The sequence below is a fragment of the Trichosurus vulpecula genome, chromosome 1 (genome assembly GCF_011100635.1).
Source record: "Trichosurus vulpecula isolate mTriVul1 chromosome 1, mTriVul1.pri, whole genome shotgun sequence".
NCBI classification, from domain to species: domain Eukaryota; kingdom Metazoa; phylum Chordata; class Mammalia; order Diprotodontia; family Phalangeridae; genus Trichosurus; species Trichosurus vulpecula.
The window spans coordinates 134,562,581-134,583,664 of NC_050573.1; the positions used below are offsets into that span (position 1 = coordinate 134,562,581).

Sequence of the window (21,084 nt, forward strand, 5' to 3'; positions counted from 1 at the left end):
ATATATGTTATGGCTTTCCTACCTTGTCTTCTGGATTTCCAGTCGGGCTGAAATAAACAGCATAACGGTCATCACCTTTAATGTAGAATCTGTAGCCATCAGAATTTGGGGCTACTAGAAATCCACTGAATCGGGCAACAAACTTGTCTTGCTCCATAGGCCAAACATAGGAAGCTGTATCTACCCAAGTGGACCCCATGTAACCTTGTGTGCTTTCATTATACTCTAATATTTCTTCAAGATGAGTAGGTCGGCTATTATTCCATACTTCAAGCTTTAGGCCTCTGCCACCTACATAGAATAAAATAAAACCAGTCTATATTGGGAGTATCATGTATACTAGGACTCATTCAGTCTTACAGAAGTTACAGATGCTTAGTCCACATTCATGTTGTGCTTGTGAATATGTATGCATATATATGTATAAAGCACGTATGCACACATATATAGTGGGCAGCATATATATATGTACATATATATGTAGTAGCACATATTTAGTGGGTAGCATATATGTGTATCTGTGTGTTTCTAAATATGTATGTATATACATAAATATACACACACATATGGTAGCTCATATATAGCGGATAGCAGAGAAAGCTAAAATAACTCCATTTTGTCTGTAGTTCCTCTGTTTTGCTTCTGACCTTGTTTGTATTGCAATCTTCATCCTGTCTTCCACCTTCCTTATTGTTGAAACAGCAAAGACAGTCCTGTCTATTAGGGTGGGGTTACAAGAGATAGCCCAAAAAAGGGCCTTTCCTGTTATGAGCCCCCAGAAATAGGCCTGGCCAATCACAGGATACCACACCCTCTGTTCCTTTCCTACTAGCCCCCAGCAATAGAACCTGTTCAATCTTAGGGTACCACATATCCAATTCACCTTCTGCCTACGTTGAAACCTGTATCAGCTTTGTCCTTTTGTTCCTTTGGGGAGTCTCTGACAATGTCGGTGGGGTTCCCTTGCTGGTGAATTCAACTTTGGTTCTAGTTCTGGTTTGTGGCAGCACCAACAGTTTTACTCACAGAAATATACATGATATAATAGTGAACTATGTCATAAAAATGTTCTACTCTCTGTATGTGAATAGACAGGGTGTACCAAAAGTCTTAGTACAATTTTAAGCTTTAACAGCTTAAGGCTTTTGGAATGCTTTGTCTATCTATATCTGCATATGTACATCTGCATATGTACATAGTATACATGCATGTATGTGAACATGTACATGTATAGACATATATGTATTTGCAGATAGATACACACATAGACATACACATATAAATACACACAGACAATGGTTTCCAAAAGCTAATGAGTACCACCCAATGATAACATTTGTAGAATTAGCTGGAGTGTGGGTCATATTTTGTCCTGAAAATATTATAGTTTTATTTAATAAACTCTTGACATAATTAAAATTAGTCTGTACCTTGAATTTTCTAAGATATTACTACTATCACATTATGTATTAAAATGTCAAGAACTTATTCTCTCCTTTTAAATACTTTACCTGTAATTATGGTTTGCTGCCACTGGGTAAATGCTGGTGCCTTGGCTGTGGCCTTGCATCTCAAATAGCCAGCATTCAAATAATGGCACGATTAAATGAGAAAGAAATTGACATATTTCCTCATTCAATTATTCTTTTAAAAAATTCTATTTTGTAAAAAGCACTATATTTACAAATATGCTTTCATAGCACCAGATATATTTTTACATATGCCTGCATATACATACACACATATGCATATGTGTATGTATATGTGTGTGTGTGTGTGTGTATGTGTGTGTGTGTGTACAGAGAGAGAGAGACAGATCGACAGACACAGAGAACACGCTAGGGGGCACAGAGGATAGAGAGTGCTGGACCTGATGTCAGACCTGAGTTCAGATCTAGCCTCAAACACTTACTAGCTGTAAGACCCTAGGCAAATAAGTCATTTAACCTCTGTTTGCCTAAATTTCCGCATTTGTAAAATGGGGATAATAATAGCTCACAAAGTCCTTGTGAAGATCAAATGAGATAATATTTGTAAAGTGCTTAGCACAACGCCAGGCACACAGTTGGTGCTATATAAATGCGAATTCTCTTTCCTTCATATACACATACAGGTATATGTATTTGTATAGACATATATGCATATGCATACACACATGTGTGTATTTGGTACCTTTGTCACTGATGCTTACCTATTTTGATTTCTATTCTAACCCTAATTTTCAGATCTAATAAGAATCCTCTTTTACGCAATTGATAAATGATCAAAGGATATGAACAGGCAGTTTTCAGAGGAAGAAATTAAAGCTATCTATAGTCATATGAAAAAATGCTCTCAAACATATTAATTAGAGAGATACAAATCAAAACAACTCTGAGGTACCTCATCATACCTATCAGATTGGCTAACATGACAAAACAGGAAAATGATAAATGTTGGAGAAGATGTGGGAAAGTTGGAATGCTAATTCATTGTTGGTGGAGTTGTGAGCTGATCCAACCATTCTGGAGAGCAATTGGAACTATATCCAAAGGTCTATAAAAATGTGCATACCCTTTGACCCGGCAATACCACTTCTAGGGGTGTATCCCAAAGAGATCACAAAAATGGGGAAAGGATCCACATGTACAAAAACATTTATAGCAGCTTTTTTTGTGGTGGCCAAGAACTGGAAATCAAGGGGATGCCCATCAATTGGGAAATGGGCTGAAGAAGTTGTGGTATATGAATGTAATGGAATACCATTGCGCTATAAGAAATGATGTGCAGGCAGACTTTGGGAAAACCTGGAAAGACTTATATGAACTGATGCTGAGTGAAGTGAGCAGAACCAGGAGAACACTATACACAGTAATGGCCAAGGACCTAAAACTTTTCCAAAGGACTCGTGATGGAAAATGCCATCTACATCCAGAGAAAGAACTGTGGAGTCGAAATGCAGAGCAAAGCAGTTTCTTTTCTCTTTTCTTTTGTTTTGTTTTCTTTCTCATGGTTTCTCCTATTTGTTATAATTCTTCTATGCGACATGACTAATGTGAAAATGTGTTTAATAGGAATGGTATATGTAGAGCCCTTGTTGGATTGCATGCCGTCTTGGGGAGGGAAGGGGAGAAAATTTAAAACTTATTGAAGTGAATGTTGAAAATTGAAAATAAGTAATTTTTTAAAAATCCTCTTTTGTAATGCCTTTAGTTCTTTTAACTGAAGTTTAAAATACATACCCAAGTAATTTGCCTTAATGAAATTGTTCAGTTGTGTCCAAGTCCTTGTGACCCCACAGACCATACTGTGCATGGGGTTTTCTTGGGAAAGATACTAGAGTGGTTTACTATTTCCTTCTCCATGGATTAAGACAAACAGAGGTTAAGTAACTTGTCACACAGCTAGCAAGTATCTGAGCCTGAATTTGAAATCAAGTCTTCCTGACTCTAGGCCCAGTGCTCTATCCATGGAGCCACCTAGCTGTCTAATAATTTGCCCCTCTCCAAAACAGAGAGATGCTATTTCTCCAAAATAACTTTCTCCCTTCTTAGAATTTATATATGACGGTTCTCTTCTGTTGAAGTTGTTTCTTCTGATTTGGCCACCTCTGCTTTTTATAGCTTGATTTCTGAGATAGAAAACCTCTTTTTAAAGTTATAGTATCAGAGATTGAGGAGTGAAAGAGCCCTCGGTGTCCAACGTTTTCATTTTGCAGAATAGTCAATTGAGTTAAATGGGTTTTGCTCAACACACACATGCGAATAAACCATGAGGTAGGCAGTGTAAGCCCTACTGTCTTGATCTGACAGATGAAGAAAGTTAGGCCCAGAAATTGGCCTTCTTCTCTATTTTTTTTATAGGCAGTTATAGATAATAAGGCTTTTGGAAGAGTACTCCTTTGTGTTCTTTTATGAACTTTTGGATTAATACCAACCCTGAATACAATGATCTCTTCTTTGATTCATCTACATCATTCCAAATAGTCAACGTAACCAGTACAGAAAATCCTAATGAAGAATTATGGGAAATTCTGCAGTATTTTGCCACCAGTTGAAGAAATCCTCAAAGTCTGCTACTTTTGATGGAATGTACTCCTCTTTGCCAATATAGAAAAAAACTACTCTTTCTTATGACCACTTACCTGGATATATAGTTCTAAGGATACTAGGTTTGGGTGGTGTCCTACAATATATACTATTTTCTGTGACTCTCAGGACCTCGCAGCTCTGACCTGTAGTAATTCAAAGAGCAGAGAACATAAAGCTACTGGTGAGCTTCTAGAAAGTAACCTACACCAGTTCATCTAGCAGCATAATTTCATTGAAAGATCAAGTAAAATTCCTAAAGTTGCCTAATTCAGAGGCAAAGCCAGGAATAAATGGAGAAACTCTTCATCCAAATTATCTGAGATAAGGAAGGGGAGGATTTCTGGCATGGTGGACAACTTATTTTTTTTATTCTTTGGAATTAAATTATCAGAGTATTTGAATCACCTTCTAAATAAAGCTAGGGTTCTTCCTTATCTGATCTGACAGCATTTTGTACTTGGCTTAAAAGTATATATTCCAATTTGTATCATATTTGTATTACATGTCTTGCCTCCCCTTTCTAGATTCTAAAGTCCTTGAAGGCTTGTTCCCCTAGTACCAAGCACAGTTCATTATAAAAATGAGGCATTTAATGTTTATTTTATATTGAACAAATTAATTAACTTATGTATGCCCTCCAACAAATCATCCATATTTATCTCTCTTCTAAACTTATTAAAATTAGTCTGAAACTGAAATTTTAACAAGTTCTAGGAAACAACATACAATATAATTATTTCTTACTTAGGAGAACCATGTTTTACAAATAATTTTATTTTTGAAAGGAAGTAAATGAAAGAATTTTATTAAATTTAAAAGTGAAAGAATATTTGAAAGAAAATAAATGTAAGGCCTCAGATTTATTCTTCAGAAAGAAGCTTACAAATAAGAAAGCAACATGAAACAGGAAAAAGTGGTAGCTGAGAAGACAGAGAACTCGGGTTCAGTCCCTGCCTCTTCTTCTTCCTAACAATGCAACACTGGGAAAACTGCTTAAACTCTCTGAGGCTCAGTGTTCTCATCTATAAAATTAAGCAAGTGCTTTTTAAGGTTATTCTGCCTCTGCACCTCATCCTAAGCATGTTTGACTAGGGAAAAACTAAGGCACAAATTCTTCAGAGAGATCTTTGGTGAAAAGGATGATGAATTCAGCCTGAGTTATTCCCTGGGAGAAAAAAATCATATACACATGACTTTATATTTAAAAATAAATTTTCCTTCATGGAAAGAATTTAGAATAAAAATTAGATTTTCTAAAGGCAAAATAAAACTAGGCAAAAGTAGATATAGTCCTACAAGAAAACAAATTCTATAGTGCTTTGACATAAGCTTAACTATGCTAGTGGCAAAAGGCTCCTGATACAATTTTCAAAAGACAATTCATTACCTTCTAAATGAAATAGTTCCCTCACAATAATGTTTGGAATGAGATTGCTCCCACATAATAATCTTCCCTCTCCCTTTGCTGCCTCCCCTTAGAACAGTAGATCTTTTAAAAATGGGCAGTAAAGTACCATGTGATTGGATTGAGGTAGGGACTTTTCATTGTTAACAAAGTTGGAACCTCTTGGTTCAAAACTGGCCTTTCTTTTAAAAGGGGTTGGCACCCTGAAAGGGGAGCACAAGATCCAGGATAAAAACTCATTACAGAAAGTGTAATATTGTCTCCAACCTTAGGTGGAACTCAGCATTGGCCTATAAAGTCTTAAAGAAGGATTTTATGATTATTTCTGCATGTCACTTGGTGTATTAGAGGCCTTTTTTATCTTCTGACATCACGAGAATCCTAGTGGAATATTCAAGTTGTCCACCTGTCCTTCTTCACTCTTGCCATGTGATAAGCCTATCTTGTTTTTCAATCATGCATTTCCCTGATCACATCTTTTACTCCTATTCTTTACATTTCCTCATTGATTATATGTTACAGCCTGCTTACATACAACATGCACTTCTCCATTGCTTTCTGTGTGATATTCATTTTCATTTTTTCAGAGGCTGATGTGTTCCATGCCTGACAGCTATCGAATAACTACAATACTTTTCTCCAAATTTTCTTAGTGACACACATTAAACAGTGGGCTAAATAGACCACTCTTGTCCACCCACTACATGATAGCTGGAATGCATTTATAAGTAACTTTTTGGGAGAAATATTATTTTCTCTATTATATTTTCAAAAAGAAAACCATACTTCTCTGTGATGCCCATGAAACTTCAGCAGCAGTACTGGAAAACCCTGAAAATACCTCCAATAATAACACGGACTGGGGAGTCAGTCTGGTCAAAGAAATGTCCAGTTATGGTCAATAACGTGCCACCTTGAACGCTCCCTTGTGACGGTGAAATTTTAGTGACCTCTATGAAAGAAAATAAAGTTACTTGAACGGGGTTTAGACTAAGGAATACATTCTTGCAATAAACCCAAGGATTCCTAAGAACCACTTTGTCCCCATGGGCTCTTACAAAAGGCCCCCTTAGAATGTAAGATCTTGCTAGAAGTGGTGGCACGATGTGTAATCTCAGCTACCACGGAGCCTGAGGCTGGGGGATCTCTTGAGCTCAGGAGTTCTTAACTGCAGTGAGCTACGTCCATCACGTGTTTAGGCATCTACGCTAAATCCAACATCAATATGGTGATCTCATAGGAGCATGGGGAGCAGAGAGGGGCAAGGAAGGGATACACTTGCCTAAGGAGGGGCAAATCAGCCCAGGCTGGAAATAAAGCAGGTCAAAACTCTTGTAACAAACAGTAGTAAAACAAGACCTGTGACTATAAGCCTGGACAAAAAAGAAAAGAGGAGAAGGAACAGGAGCAGGAGGAGGAAGAGGAGGGAGAAGAAGAGTGCCTGTCATATGGTAGGTACTTAATGCATATTTGTTGGTTGATTGATTGATAGGAGTTAAGCAAGGAATTCTCTTTTCCTGATTGCATAGAAAATGAATTCATAGAAAATGAATGTGAGCTTTCTGATGTGGGTGGCAGTAATTAAGTAACACAGAATACTGATATCCTTTTCCACAAGACCAACAGTAAGCTTCCTGCAAGCAGTTTTCATGTTACTTCACACAATAAAGTTTTGGTTGTTTTGTTTTATTTTGCTTTCATAAATGCTGCTGATTTTTATTTTCTCTGATCCTGTCATAGTACTATGTGCATGTGTATGTTAACTTAGAAGGAAAAAGCCACATACCTGCATATGTCTGAAACATTGCAATTTTATTAAGAGAGGAGATAAAATATGCTGATAACTGTGGAAAGCTCCTGTGAAAGAAAGTACAAGTTCATTTAAAATTTACCTTCATTTGAGCGAAATGTAGGCTTTTACTTGAACAGGGCAGAAATAATGATTGTGTCAATTTCTGGGTTAATTTCAATACTTAGAAAAATACTATGACAAATGATAACATTTTTTTAGCACCTGGAAAAATGCAGAAGGTTAGCTGGCAATCAGCATGATTTTCAGACAAAGAATTTCCTTCTAGCGATGATCCACCAAGCCTGCACAACCTGTGCGTAACAGGCTGTGGCACACCAAAGCATTTCGGGTGGCTGGTGAAAAACGTAAAGGAAAATATCCTCTATATTTTTCATGGCCCACCCAACACCCAAATCCTTTGGCATGCCTGTGGGCCATTTATGGTCTGTGGGCCACAGGTTATACAGGCCTGAAGCAAATGACAGCAAGGTGGCTTTTGCCTACTTTGGCTTTTGGTTCTTCCTAATTGAGTCTTTTAATTGTTTCATAAACTATTCCAATCCATTTCTTTTTTCTTCAAGCCTCCCCATACCTCCTTTCCCCCATTCTTAGGACCTTGTCACATACTTTACTGAGAAAATTCAGGCCATTTGCCATTCTTCTTCTCTACATCTTAAAACTTGACATCATCCCTCCAGTATGAAGATGAGGTGACTTTTCTTCTGTGGGCCTCCAGATCACCCTCTTTCCTTCCAAATTGGTTCAATTCTTGGTTTACACTCTTTTTCTGTACCTTAGCTCCTGCTTCTTTTGATACTTTGGCCTCTCAGTTCCTCAAACTCAACAATTCTCATGACCTCGTCTCAAGTCTGCTTTAATCATACAAAAGAATGGTCAAAACACTTTAGACACATACTCCCTACTCAGTGGCACCAGGTGCTAGAATTCCTAACTATTATAATAAGTGAACATGGGAATTGTATCCCCCCTATATGTTCATATGCTCTGAGATCACCAGCTCCATGATGTTCAATGATTCTATGTCTGAAAAATACAGAGTTCGGCAAATGGAAATATTTCTAAGAGTTAATAATAATTTTGAATTCTTGAACTTCTTAGAGTAGCATGCAACTGGAAACTAGTATGTGACTGACAATTTAGAGGAATGGCTAACTATTTTCTGTAAAATCCCACAGCCTTAATACAAATATAGAATTTCTGACCATTTAAAAATAACTAAAACTAATATTGAGTGGTAATTGGCTATGAGGATAGTACTTTGTTCTTAAAATTATCATGTGTATTGAACATAGAGTTGCCTGATAAAGGTATGCATGTAGAACCAGGTTCAAAATTAAATTAAAAGAATCACAAAATGTGCCCAATATCTAGATGAACAAAAACTTTTTTCCAGCAAAGTCTAGATACTCAGACAATTTATAAGAGTAAATGCTATGCCCATGTTTTATGTTAAATGGTGTCATTAAAACCTCTAAAATTTCTTTGGAGTGGTACATGTTCTTCATTTTTGTAAATTATGATATAAATATAAATCATTACTAAGTTTGCATTCTACAGATAAAACCCATTATGAAAGCTGTGTTATAATGAAATGACTCACCTCCCATAATCACTATCTAAGATGAAGCTGACATTGTGATGACCTGTCAATTAAAAATAGAATACTTAATCAAATTCTCCATCATTGTTTAATCTTTTCTGATAGAAAAAAATAACTATGTGTATTACCAAATTGATGAAAAGATAATAGGGAAGAGAAGTAAATCTGAAAACAAAACTGTTTTATGAAAGGATAAAATAAATAAAGCTAGAGAAACATGTACATAAATTAAAATCATGTGAAGTAAAAAGAGTATCAGAATGAGGAATAAAGGAAGAATTAAAACAAAAACATTTTTTTAAAAAAAGGGCTATCAGGAAAACAGTCAAAATAGTACAGAAATTATAATGGAATAGAAAAAGAATAAAGAAAATATGGAAGCCTAATTATAACAATAAAAAATGTAGAAAAAAAGATTATATGCAGATAGAATTAAATGGATGCCAAAGAAAGGAAGAAGGGGTAGTAGAGAAGTGAGAAGAATATACATATATATATATATATATATATATATATATATATATATATATAGTCATAAGAAAATTGAAGAGACATCTTGAGATGATGCATATACTTGGAAGCTTTTAAGGAAAAGATGATGAAAAATAACTTAACGCTTACCAATATAGGTTCCAGTCATTTTACAAATCATGGTGCCCATGTCACCATTTTCATGGTCTAGTTTTAGACCATACCTAATAAAATTCATATATCAATAAATATTAACTCAAGCAGCATCTCCTAAAATTAATCATTAATTTCAAATTATATAAAAATTCATCACAGGACAAATTATATTAAACTATTTTTATGTAAAATCAAGATATTCCCTAGTCCCAATTGAAGGTGTACATATTCAAGTGGTACTAAATATAATGAAATCCTTAAAGCTTAAAGAATTAACATGAATGTCCCCAAAAGTTAATTCTAAAGAAATTAATTTAAATATATAGCTCAATAAAGAATAGTTTTATTTTTAAAACAGTATTTTTCACATATATGTTTAATTTTTGAAACAATATTTTTGTATTTGCTTATGTGGAAAATATTGATTCACTTCTGAAAAATATTTTCATATTATCCCTATGAAAAATATTGTTTTACTTTTGAAAAAATGAAATATATATATGTAATATAAAAATACTCTTTCCAAAAGTGAAACAATTCATTATATGGTCTTAAATGCAATAATTTCCTGGGTAATACTTCTTGTTTTACTAATATCAGGCCTATCTACATTATCTACATACATCTAGTTCCACACAATTGCTACTCATCTATTTACAAATACTATATATTAAGTACTAAGAGAATTATGTGAAATATTAAAATTACTTTCTTAATTTAAAACATTTTCTACATTAAGATTTACTAAAACTATTATTCTTTAAATAAAGTCATTTTATATTACTTACAAATTATCTGATTGAGGTAGGAGAAGCTCACAGGGCATTCCACCAACATAAACTCTAGACATTTGTTTTAATTAAGAAAAAGAACAAGTTTAATGTGATAAACTGTATTGGCATTTCTCCTTGCATTACCCAATCCCCCCTTTGCAAATCTTTCTTATTATTTTAGGCATTATTTTCTATAATGCTGTCAGTCTGCTCTTACCTCACATAGTGGAAGAAGTCATGTGCCCATGATGATTGAGTCCACTACGTATTTGTTATATAATCCCTATCAGGTCCACAACACTGCAAGACAATCCTTTTGTTTGTCCCCAACTAATTCCCTACTGCACTCTTTGCAGAGGTTGTTCAAAACATCACTTTTCTCCTCAATTCTCTTATGCCACTTTTCTTCCCTTCTTTTCAGCAAAGGACCAAGCCCCATACCTTACAAAGAAAATCAAGGACATTTGCTGCAAGTTCTCTCATCTTCTGCCTTTTAAATCTCACAAATGCAAAAATAAATAAATGGATGGATGGATGGATTAATAAATAAATAAATACCCCATTCTTTCCTCCTTTATTCCAGTCTCTGATGAAGAGGTGGTCCTTCTCACCAAGTTCAATATTATCTACATGTACCTTAGATTTCCATTTCTCTCAAGTCTTCTGGTAGGTTGTTCCTACAATCATCCTCCCATCTATTCATCTTAAATCTATATCTACTGATTCTCCCCTTTGCCTACAAACTTAAACAAGTCTCCTTCACCCTTAAAAACAAATAAACAAACAAAAACATACTTGACTCTACCATCTCTTCAAACTATCATCCTATATCTCTTCTCCCTTTCATAGTCAAAACTCTTAAATAAAGATACTCTGCTTTACTTGCTCTAGGTGCTTGCACATTCTCTTCTCACTTCTCGAACCTTTGCCATGGCCTCTGACTTTACCATTCACCGGAAACTACTCTCTCCGGAGTGACTAGCAATCTCACTTTTTTTTTCAGGTGGGAAGGCAGGGCAATTGGGGTTAAGTGAGTTGCCCAAGGTCACACAGCTAGTAAGTGTGTCAAGGCCGGATTTGAACTCAGTTCCTCCTGACTCCAGGGCCAATGCTCTGCTCACTGCGCCACCTAGCTGCCCCGACCAGCAATCTCTTGATGATCAAATCTGGTTTTTCTTAACCCTCCTTCTTAACTTGTCTTGACATTATTGTTAAATGACATTAAACAATGTTGACATTATTGGTTATCTTTATTTCTTAGCTACTCTCTCCCTTCTTTGGCTTTTTGTGACATTGTTCTTTCTTGGTTCCCCTCCTAACTATTTGAGCACTCCTTCTAATTCTCCTTTGCCAGGTCACCATCCATAGCATTTTCCCTAACTGTGAATGTATTGGAAGGCTTTGTCATGGGTTTTCTCTTTACAGGATCTGAAATTAGGAAGGGATTTCAAAGGGAATCCATATCCAAAAGGAATCCATACTGTAATATACTTGATAAATGGTCAATCAATCTTTTCTTAAAGACTTCCAGGGAGGAGGGACCCAGCACCTCTTGAGACAACCCATTCCGCTCTTGTACAGTACTGATGGTTACCGAGTTTTTTTTTACTGACTTCAAGTTAGAATTTGTTTCTTTGCAACCTCCACCCATTGTTCTTGGTTCTGCCTTCTTTAACCAAACAAAACACATCTAACCCTTCTTCCACATGACAACCTTTCAAATACTGGAAGAGAACTATCATGTTCCCTTGAGTATTTTCTTCTCTAAGCTAAACATGCCCAATTTTTGCAACTTCTCACCATGTGACATGATATTAAGACCCTTCACCATACTAGCTGCCTTGCTCTCAATACTTTCCATCTTTTTATGTCCTACTCAAAGCATGGTGCCCATGTCTGAACATAATATACCCGATGAAATTTGACAAGGGCAAACTATCACTTCTCTTTACTAGAAGCCATCTCCATCCCAATGCAGTCCAAGATCACATAAGCTTTTTTGGCTGCTACATCATTTTGCTGACTGAAATTGAACTTGCAGTCTACTGAAATCCCAAGATACTTTTTTCAGAGCAACTTCATGCTTTCCCCATCTTATATGTATAAAGCTGATTTTTTAGTGCCCAAATACAAAACTTTACATTTATCCCTACTGAATCTCATCTTATTAGATTCAGCCCAATGTTCTAGCCTGTCAATATCCTTTTGGATCTTGACTTGTACAACATTAACTATTTAATAAGGATTCCATCTACCCATTTACCCAAGTATTTGTTTAAAATCCTAAAAATCACAGGGCCAAGTATATATCCCTAGGACACTCCACTGAAGACCTGCCATGCTCACATTAAACCATTAATGACCATTCTTTGAGTCTGATTATTCAATGAGTTTGAGTTTTGAATTTGAATCTGATTGTCAACATATGATCCGTTTATGAGGAGATATGCAAAAAATCTAGACAAATCGAATTCACAGCATTTCTCCCATCTGAGTTTAGTAATTCTGCTTTTGTTTTAAAGGAAATTATGTTACTCTGGCATGATTTGTTGTTGATGAAGCCATTTGGCTCCATGTATCCATTGTTTCCCTAATTATGTTATTTGTGGACCATCTCTTTAATGATCCCTTCTAGAATATTTCCTGGTATTTCAGGTTCACTGGACTATAGTTTTGAGACTATTCTCTTCCCCTTTCTGAAAACTGGGATGACTTTTGCCCTTCTTCAATCTTGTGATACCTAGTACATTTTCCAGCTTCTCTCATCAACTATTAATGGTTCAGCAGTCACATTCGCTAGTTCTTTCAAAAACCAAGGATATAGTTCATCTAGGCCAGATGAAATGAATTTAACATATGCAACTAAGTGCCCTCTATCTCCTATTTTATCTGAGGTATCAACTCTGATAATCATTTTCCTCCTATCATTTCCACTGTAAAGGTCATCATACAAAGCTCCTATTCCTTCTTTTGATCTTTCTTTTTCTTCTAATAAAACCTAAAAAAAACCCTGAGGAGTTTTCACAAATTCTTGTCAGATTTTTCTTAAAAATCCCCAAATTGCCTCCTTCATTCTCTACGCATCTCCATTATTTGTCTCACCATAAATTTGTCCTCTACTCCCACATCTGTTGTCTTTAAATGAATCTAGTTCTAAACTCCTCACCTAAAAATCAGTAAGATATTTCAATATCTTGCTCTTAACTACTTAGAAATAAATTTGAAATAAGAAAGTATAAAGATAACTTCCTTGCTACCTATGAAATGTTTTTTTCTCTGTATCTCTCCTGTTTTAAAAGTTAATGAAATTCCTCATCCGCTCTACAATTTCCCACCCCCTTTTCCTAATTAAAAAAAAACTATCTAACACCCTTCTGATTTCTGTTCTTTATGCTCCTATTCAGAAAACTACAATTAACCAACCAAATAAAGATCTTTACTACTTCTTGTACTTCCATATTCAGGTCCAAGAGACATAGCTTAAGTTATTGTCAGTTATCAGCACAGTCACTTGGAATTATGCTAATATCATAGCAATAATCTGAGCTAGCATAACTATGTTTAAGAGTTAGAAGAGACATTAGAAGTTATTTAGAACATGGATTTTGCAGTTTTACATCATTACCACCTAATTTTTCTCATCTTTTTGTTTGAGATTCAGATAGAAACAGTCCTGGAACAAGTCACTATCCTGCTATGTTATCCCTTGCAGTCAAAGTTTTCTTCTATTTATGTTGTTTTAAAAATGATATTAACAGTGAATGCTCTGTATAAAATACATAAACATAAATTTGGCCTACATTTGGATGGCTTGCTGATGTTTTTATCTTTCAATGGTAGATATGTGATACCTTCTGTTAAGAAAGATGGGGTCAGATGTGTCAGGGAGGAAGCCAATAAGGTTGATTGCTAGTTAATTCACACTGTGAAGTATTAGAGCTAATAATTATGGAACTAGTCTAATATAGTTATATAATAATTATAGCAATGATAGTTGATAATCAGCCAATCTCTTTACTTCCCAGTTTTGCAGAATGATTCCCTTAATGTAACTATTCTGTTATTAGTCATATTGATAGCGCATAAGCTTTCTGTTTCTTGCTTGATCCAACTTGAATTGTCATTTTATTGGACTTCTTTTGCCTGCGTATATAACCACAAATGACCAAATCCTCCTTCTTTGGGGGTTCTTGTATGACATCATTAGTATTATATTTACAAGTATGATTCTGATTACTTTGGCTTAATATAAAGCGCACTGGACCAAGTCATAGCTCTACCGCTAACTATCAATGTGATCTTGGACAAGAGAGTTAACCTCTTTGATTTTTTACTTTCTCATCTGTAAAATAAAAAGATTGGACTAAATGATCTCTACATTCCTTTCTTTATCTATGATAGCAGAATTAACTATCATCATTACTTCCCACACACTGCTGTCTGATATGTGTGGTAAATACAGGGAGCAACAAAAAGGATTTCCACAAAAAAAAAGAGCGACAAAACAGAGTGCAGTGAGAACAAAAGCAAGACAAACCTCCTCATGATTCACAGTAGACACATGACAGTTAAAAAAGAAAAGAACCAGGACCAAATCAATAATAATTACCTTGTCTAAAACAAAGGCCTTTTAAAACCCCTATTAGTTTTTAAATATCTAATGCTATTACATTATGCATATAGTATATCTTGTATATTACATATACCATATAATATATGTTCATTTATTGCATATGATGTATTACATATATGATAATATATTATGATGATTCATAGAGGCACCACAGTATAGTGGAAAGAGTAGTGGACTAAGAATCACGAGAATTGGGCTCTAGCTCTGATGCAAACACTACCTAGTCATGTGACTCTGTAATAGTCAGCCAGATTCTCTGGGTATAGTTTCCACATCTGTAAAATGTATGGGCTAAATAATTTCTAAGTTCTCTTCCAGCTCTCAAATGTAATTATACTAATTCCCTTTATTGCTACGATACTGACTTGGCTCCAAGTGACTTTGATTAATGTCACTTTTATTTTCCCCAGTAGAGACGGATGGAGCTGACTCAGATGGAAAATGAGGACAACTGGCCAGGGCCCCTAAGTCAATCACATTCATCTCACAATCTCTATATTTTCATTTCTGCAATATTGCTGGGGTTCATGGTCGCATTACACTACATGGAAACATTTTGATACCAGAGCAAGTTAGAACCACAAGGTACCTTAGTAATCATTTCCTTCAGTCTCTTCATTTTGCAGACATATTTGATAGTATCATACACACTATTAATGGAATGTTACATCTTGCCTGTTAGTTAAATGAATGTTGCTAGATAAAACAAATACCTCAAAATCCTAACATTTTTTCCATTAGAGCTCAAAGCAGTGTTACTTCCATAGACATCTGTGAAGATTCTGCCTTGGATTGTTATTATTGAGCCTAGAAATAGAGGGATAAGGTGGTATTAGTTAACTAAAACTGCATTTTAAATGTATGTTAGTCTATAATATAAAATGGAATATCACAAAATTATAGACGAAATGAAGGCATTTTAGCTGTTTTATAACTGACCTGGTAGTCCAGTCAAAGGTGTGATGTTCCTTATTGTTGGAGTTCTGAAATTTTTGGTCTGTAAAGCAACAAGAATACATATTGAGCACTATATCTGCAGTACTCCCTAAACATTACATATTCCAATGTGAATATAAAACTAATCTCCACTATACAAATTGTCCAGATATTTTTATCTTAATTGACTATACATATAAATTGAAATGCTGAGTTGAAGTAATTAAACTGATAATTCTAACCCTTTGAAGGTATTTTTCATGTCAATTATTATTTTTTTAATAATAATAATTTTTTTATTTAAATTTATTTTTAGTTTACCACATACGGTTCTACATAATTTTGAGTTCCAGATTTTCTCCCCTTCCTCCCCCCTCCCTCCCCAAGATGGCATGGAATCTCATATATCTACCATGTATAACTTCACATTGAATTAATTTATACACTAGTCAAGTTGTGGAAAAGAATTATGACCAATGGAATGAATCATGAGAAAGAGACAGAACCAAAAGTCAATTATTATTTAAGACTACATGTGCCTTGAATTTTAAAATTGAGTTCTATATTTTGTGTTTCTGTGAAGAGAGAGTCCTAGTTGCCCTGAAACCCAAGGCCTGAAAATATCCACAGCCTTGCTCTGTCACTCTTATTCAATAGCCTCACCTCCATCTAAGTTCATTTCATCCAATTTCGCATAATAAAAAAAAAATCATTGGCTGTGGAATGAGATCAGTTGGGTTCAAATCCCCCTTCTGATGTTTACTACCTGTGTAGTCTTAGACAAGTCACCTTACTGCCCTAGTCCTCAGTTGCTTAGCTATAAAATGAGGGGTTTGGACTAGATGGTCTCATATGCTAGATGACCTTGCTTATCACTACAGATCTGAAGGTGCATGTGACCCTCTCCTAATTCTTTTTGTTGTCATTTATGTGTCTGTAAGATACTCTCCCACCTATGTTAATGCTTTAGTACCTGCCTTATTCCATATAATAAATGCCAAACCAACCTCCACTGGCCATTCTATACCATCTGATACTGGTGACTATTTCTCATTTCTTGATGCTTTCTCTTCCCTTTTATTCTGTGATACTTCCCTCCTAGTTTTCCTCCAATCTCTTTGACAGCTCCACTATGTTCTCCTTCCCTGATGCCTGATCCCTCTTGTCCTGTTACCTTTTAAGGGTGGTAACCCCCTAAGACTCTGTCCTTGGTCCTTCTTCCTTCTTCTTCTACACTCTCTCAACAATCTTATCAATTCCAATGGCTTGAATTTTCACTTTCATGCATACGACTCTCAGAGGTACACATCCAGTGCAATTTCTCCTCAGAGTCCCTGTCTCAAATTTCCATACCTGTTGGGCAGCTCCTCCTTGATGCTCTAACTTCAAAGGAAACTCAACATATTCTAATTTTATAGCATCTTCTCCCTCAAAATCTGACTCTCCTAAATTTACTACTCCGTTGGTGGTACAACTATCCTTCCAGACACCCACACTCCAAAATTTGGGGTCATCTCTGACTCTTCTATAACCTTCATTTTTTTACATTCAATCAATATCTCTCACATCCATGTCCTCCTTTTTATCTACCACTCCGACTGCCTCTCTTCAGGTCTTTTTTTAACCTCTTACTTAATTTCGTAATTAATCTTCCTACTTCCATGTTCTTTCTTCTCCAACTCATCCTTCATGCTGCTGCTAACGTAATCTTTGTAGTGGATACATCTAATCATAACCCTTCACCATGCAAAAACATTTAGTACATCCTTATTGCCAAAAGGGCACAATAAAAAGAAACACCTCCTTATTCTGGCATTCAAAACCAGCCATGATTTGGCTTCAACTAATCTTCCTCATCCTATTGTCTTATTACTTCTCTCCATACCCTGAAATTTAAAATTGGAATAGTAATCATTCTGTGATCTCATACTGCCCTCTATTGGTTCTAGGCTTTTCCACCAGCCATCCCCTTATGATTTAGAACAGATTATACCCAGTTTCTCTATTGAAAATTTTCTTCCTTCAAGGACCAGCTCAGATGTCATTATGATCCTTCTCTGGTTCCCCAGATAAAGATGACTCCTTTCCCACTAAATATATCATACTTTTCTGTATTTCCTGTATTATTTCATCTTTATGTATACTTGCTGCCTAAGAACATGGACAACATGTCCTGATCAACCTGGAGATAAGATTACTAAATTGTTGTCAATAAATTTTGAGGAACTGTGCCACATAAGAAGATTGGTTATGGGCAAATGTCTCTATCTTTTAAAAGGGAGAAATGATGGAACCATAATGTAGACTAGTGAGTGGATGTCGTTTACCACCAAATCCGAGGAAAATTGTTTTTGAGCATTTAGGAAGAGAGTGATGATTAAACTGGGAGACGGCATAAATTAACTAAGAACAGAAAGAAGCTTTCAACAACTAATCAATTAATCAATGGCATTTATTAAGAGCCAATATCCACTCACTGTGCTAGGGACTAGGGAATAAAAAGACAAAATTAATATTAAATTTAATTTAATTTAAATTAATAAAATTGCCCCTGCCCTAAAGGAGAGAAACAACATATACCTAAATAAACAAACACAACAAAATACAAGGTAATTTGAAGGGGGTGGGGTAGTAGCAGTTGGAAGAGGGCATGAGCAGAGTATAACAAATTTGTTAAGCCTTTCTAAAGAGCAGTGTGGAAATATATAACAAAAGCTATGAAATTTTTTATATCTATTGATCCAGAAAAACAGTAGTTTTTACAAGATGTTTGAAACAAACCTATTTATGAGTAAAACATCATATATAATCAAAATATCTGACAACTTGGTAATATCTGATCAAATTGTGATAGAAAGCTATTTTAAAAACTAACCTATGATTTCAATGATAAAGGGAATAGATAAGAAAATTCTCCCCACCTATGGACACCTGCCATGGATGCAACTTAAAGTCTTAGAGAGTTGACTCAGATGGAATGTTTTATCATTGTGAAAAAAGACACTGATATAAACCATCAATGTCTTTTTGTTTGTTTTTGAACTAATTGATTTTTTTTTTCTTTTTGAGGCAGTAGTGGTAAAGTAGATAGAGTACTGGCTCTGGAGACAGAGGACCTGGATTCAAAGTCCATCTCTGACACTCTCTAGCTGTATGAATTAAACAAGTTACTTGATCTCACTGGGCCTCAGTTTCCTCATTGGTAAAATGAAAGGGTTGCATTAGATGGTCTCAGAGATACTTTTCAACTCTACAGCTATAATACAGCAAAGGAATTCCCAGTGAGAAAACTCTATCAAATTCAGATCCTCAACTACTTTGCAAGTTAAAGTCTTAGAGATTTGCCCAAGGCACTAAGAGCTGAAGGGACTGACCTAGGTCACAGAAACAGGAAATGTAAGAGATAGGACCTGTACCCAGGTCTTCCTGATTCTAAAGCCAGCTATTGTGCCACACTGCATCAGAGAAATAGTTATACAAATATTAAATCAAAAGAATATGATACTACATTAAGTACAACTATGGAAAAATTATTCTATAAACAAAGTCTGGAAAAGAATTGGTAGTAGGGAAAAAAACACTTATGTTTAATATTCATTTCATTTGAATTTCCTAGACAGACCAATAATGGACAAAAAACGTTCAGTTAATCACAAAATTATATCTTCAATTTGAGGATGTGGCAGGATCAACACTTACTAATGTCTTGCCACATGGGCAAAATTAATATTCCTTAAAGGGACCTAAAGTTGTCTAGAAGACCTGATTGGCCCAAGAGACCAGATATCCAGTCATTGCCACAGCTTTTTAGGCACTTGGGGGATAAAAAGCTTACCTGTGAGGAATAAGAGACCTTCAGACTTGAGAGAAATTTCCCTGCTATATGAATTCACATATCTTTCTCCATTTGGACATGAGGGGGTCTATGGATATGTGAAACATTGCTATAAATTTTTGAATAGCCATTTGTGCTCCTGTTAAGTAAATTTCCTTTTTGTTAAACTTAAAAAATATATAGCTTTATTTTTACATACTCATAAAACCAATGATTAAGAGTGGGTAACCCAAAGGCATCTCTAATCTTTGTATAAAATGTTATGAAGAGATGATGATGGTTCATATTTATATAGGTCTTTATATTTTGCAAAGTACTTTTCTAACAACAACAACGCTATGCGAGGTAAAGAATAAAAGCACTATTATTCCATTTTTCAGATAAGTAAACTAAGGCTAAGAGAAGTCAAGTGCCTCTACCAATGTCACACAAAGCATAGCATATAATGGAGTCAGGACTAGAGCCCAGGTTTTCTGATTCATTTTTGGTTCAACTGACAGTGTATAAAGTAAAAGTAAGAAAGGATAAGGGAAGGGAATAAGCATTCACATAGCACCTGCTCTGTGCCATTGTGCTTTATAATATTATCCTAATTGGTCCTCACAACAATCTGTAAGATAGGTACTGTAATTATCCACATTTTATAGTTGAGGAAACTGAGGCAAATTGAAGTTGAGTGACTTGACCAGGGTCACACAACTAGTAAGTACCTGAACCCAGATCTGAACTCAAGTCTCCCTGATTGCAGGGCCAGCATGTATCTACTGGGCCACATAGCTGCAATGATAAGAAAAAATCCTCCATTATATCACTTTCTCTGAAAATGAGGTCTTCATTTGTTAGTATTTTAAACCTGATTTACTCATTGTGTTTCTTACCAAGTTTAAACAAAAGAATTGCAATATCTACACACCTGGAAGCTACATGCCCAACTCTTGATATGGCCTCTGCAGATATTGTCATTTGTGATAGGAACTCCATCCACACTGACTTTAACTGTGTAAGTATCTTCAGGCATTGCTCTAGAAAAGTGAATTGAAATCACACATGGGATTTAAATTTAATATATCATATTAATAAAATAATCCTACCTAACCCTAAATATTTCCTAAAAATATCAATAAATTCCCAATCCTTGCAAGTTTGATAACATTTTAATGACAGATACAACCCTCCAATCTTGTCTTAGTGCTGCAAGTTCAAATTGAGACCACTCTCATACTACTATCTCTTTTATCTGTTATGCGGTTGTATTAAATGACTTAAAAAGTCAAAATGATCATTGGTCATGTATTTCATATTGAAGCTAATATGCACAAAATGATATAGCAGTTATGTTTCTATATCATTTATAGGTTTTACAAAGTACTTTATGCAATGGGTTAAACATGA

The 21,084-nt window shown here is 35.2% G+C and overlaps 1 protein-coding gene across 1 annotated transcript in view; it reads right to left on the minus strand.

The window, feature by feature from the left end:
- Positions 1–21,084, minus strand: part of PKHD1L1 (PKHD1 like 1) — a 190,671-nt gene that overhangs the window by 150,883 nt on the left and 18,704 nt on the right. The window contains exons 4-13 of the mRNA XM_036765700.1: positions 20,606–20,714; positions 15,861–15,918; positions 15,635–15,728; positions 10,304–10,357; positions 9,510–9,583; positions 8,889–8,931; positions 7,262–7,332; positions 6,317–6,427; positions 4,124–4,213; positions 23–291 (exon numbers count right to left, since the gene is read on the minus strand). Coding sequence (XP_036621595.1) covers positions 23–291; positions 4,124–4,213; positions 6,317–6,427; positions 7,262–7,332; positions 8,889–8,931; positions 9,510–9,583; positions 10,304–10,357; positions 15,635–15,728; positions 15,861–15,918; positions 20,606–20,714 — 973 coding nt within the window. The remainder of the gene's footprint in view (positions 1–22; positions 292–4,123; positions 4,214–6,316; positions 6,428–7,261; positions 7,333–8,888; positions 8,932–9,509; positions 9,584–10,303; positions 10,358–15,634; positions 15,729–15,860; positions 15,919–20,605; positions 20,715–21,084) is intronic.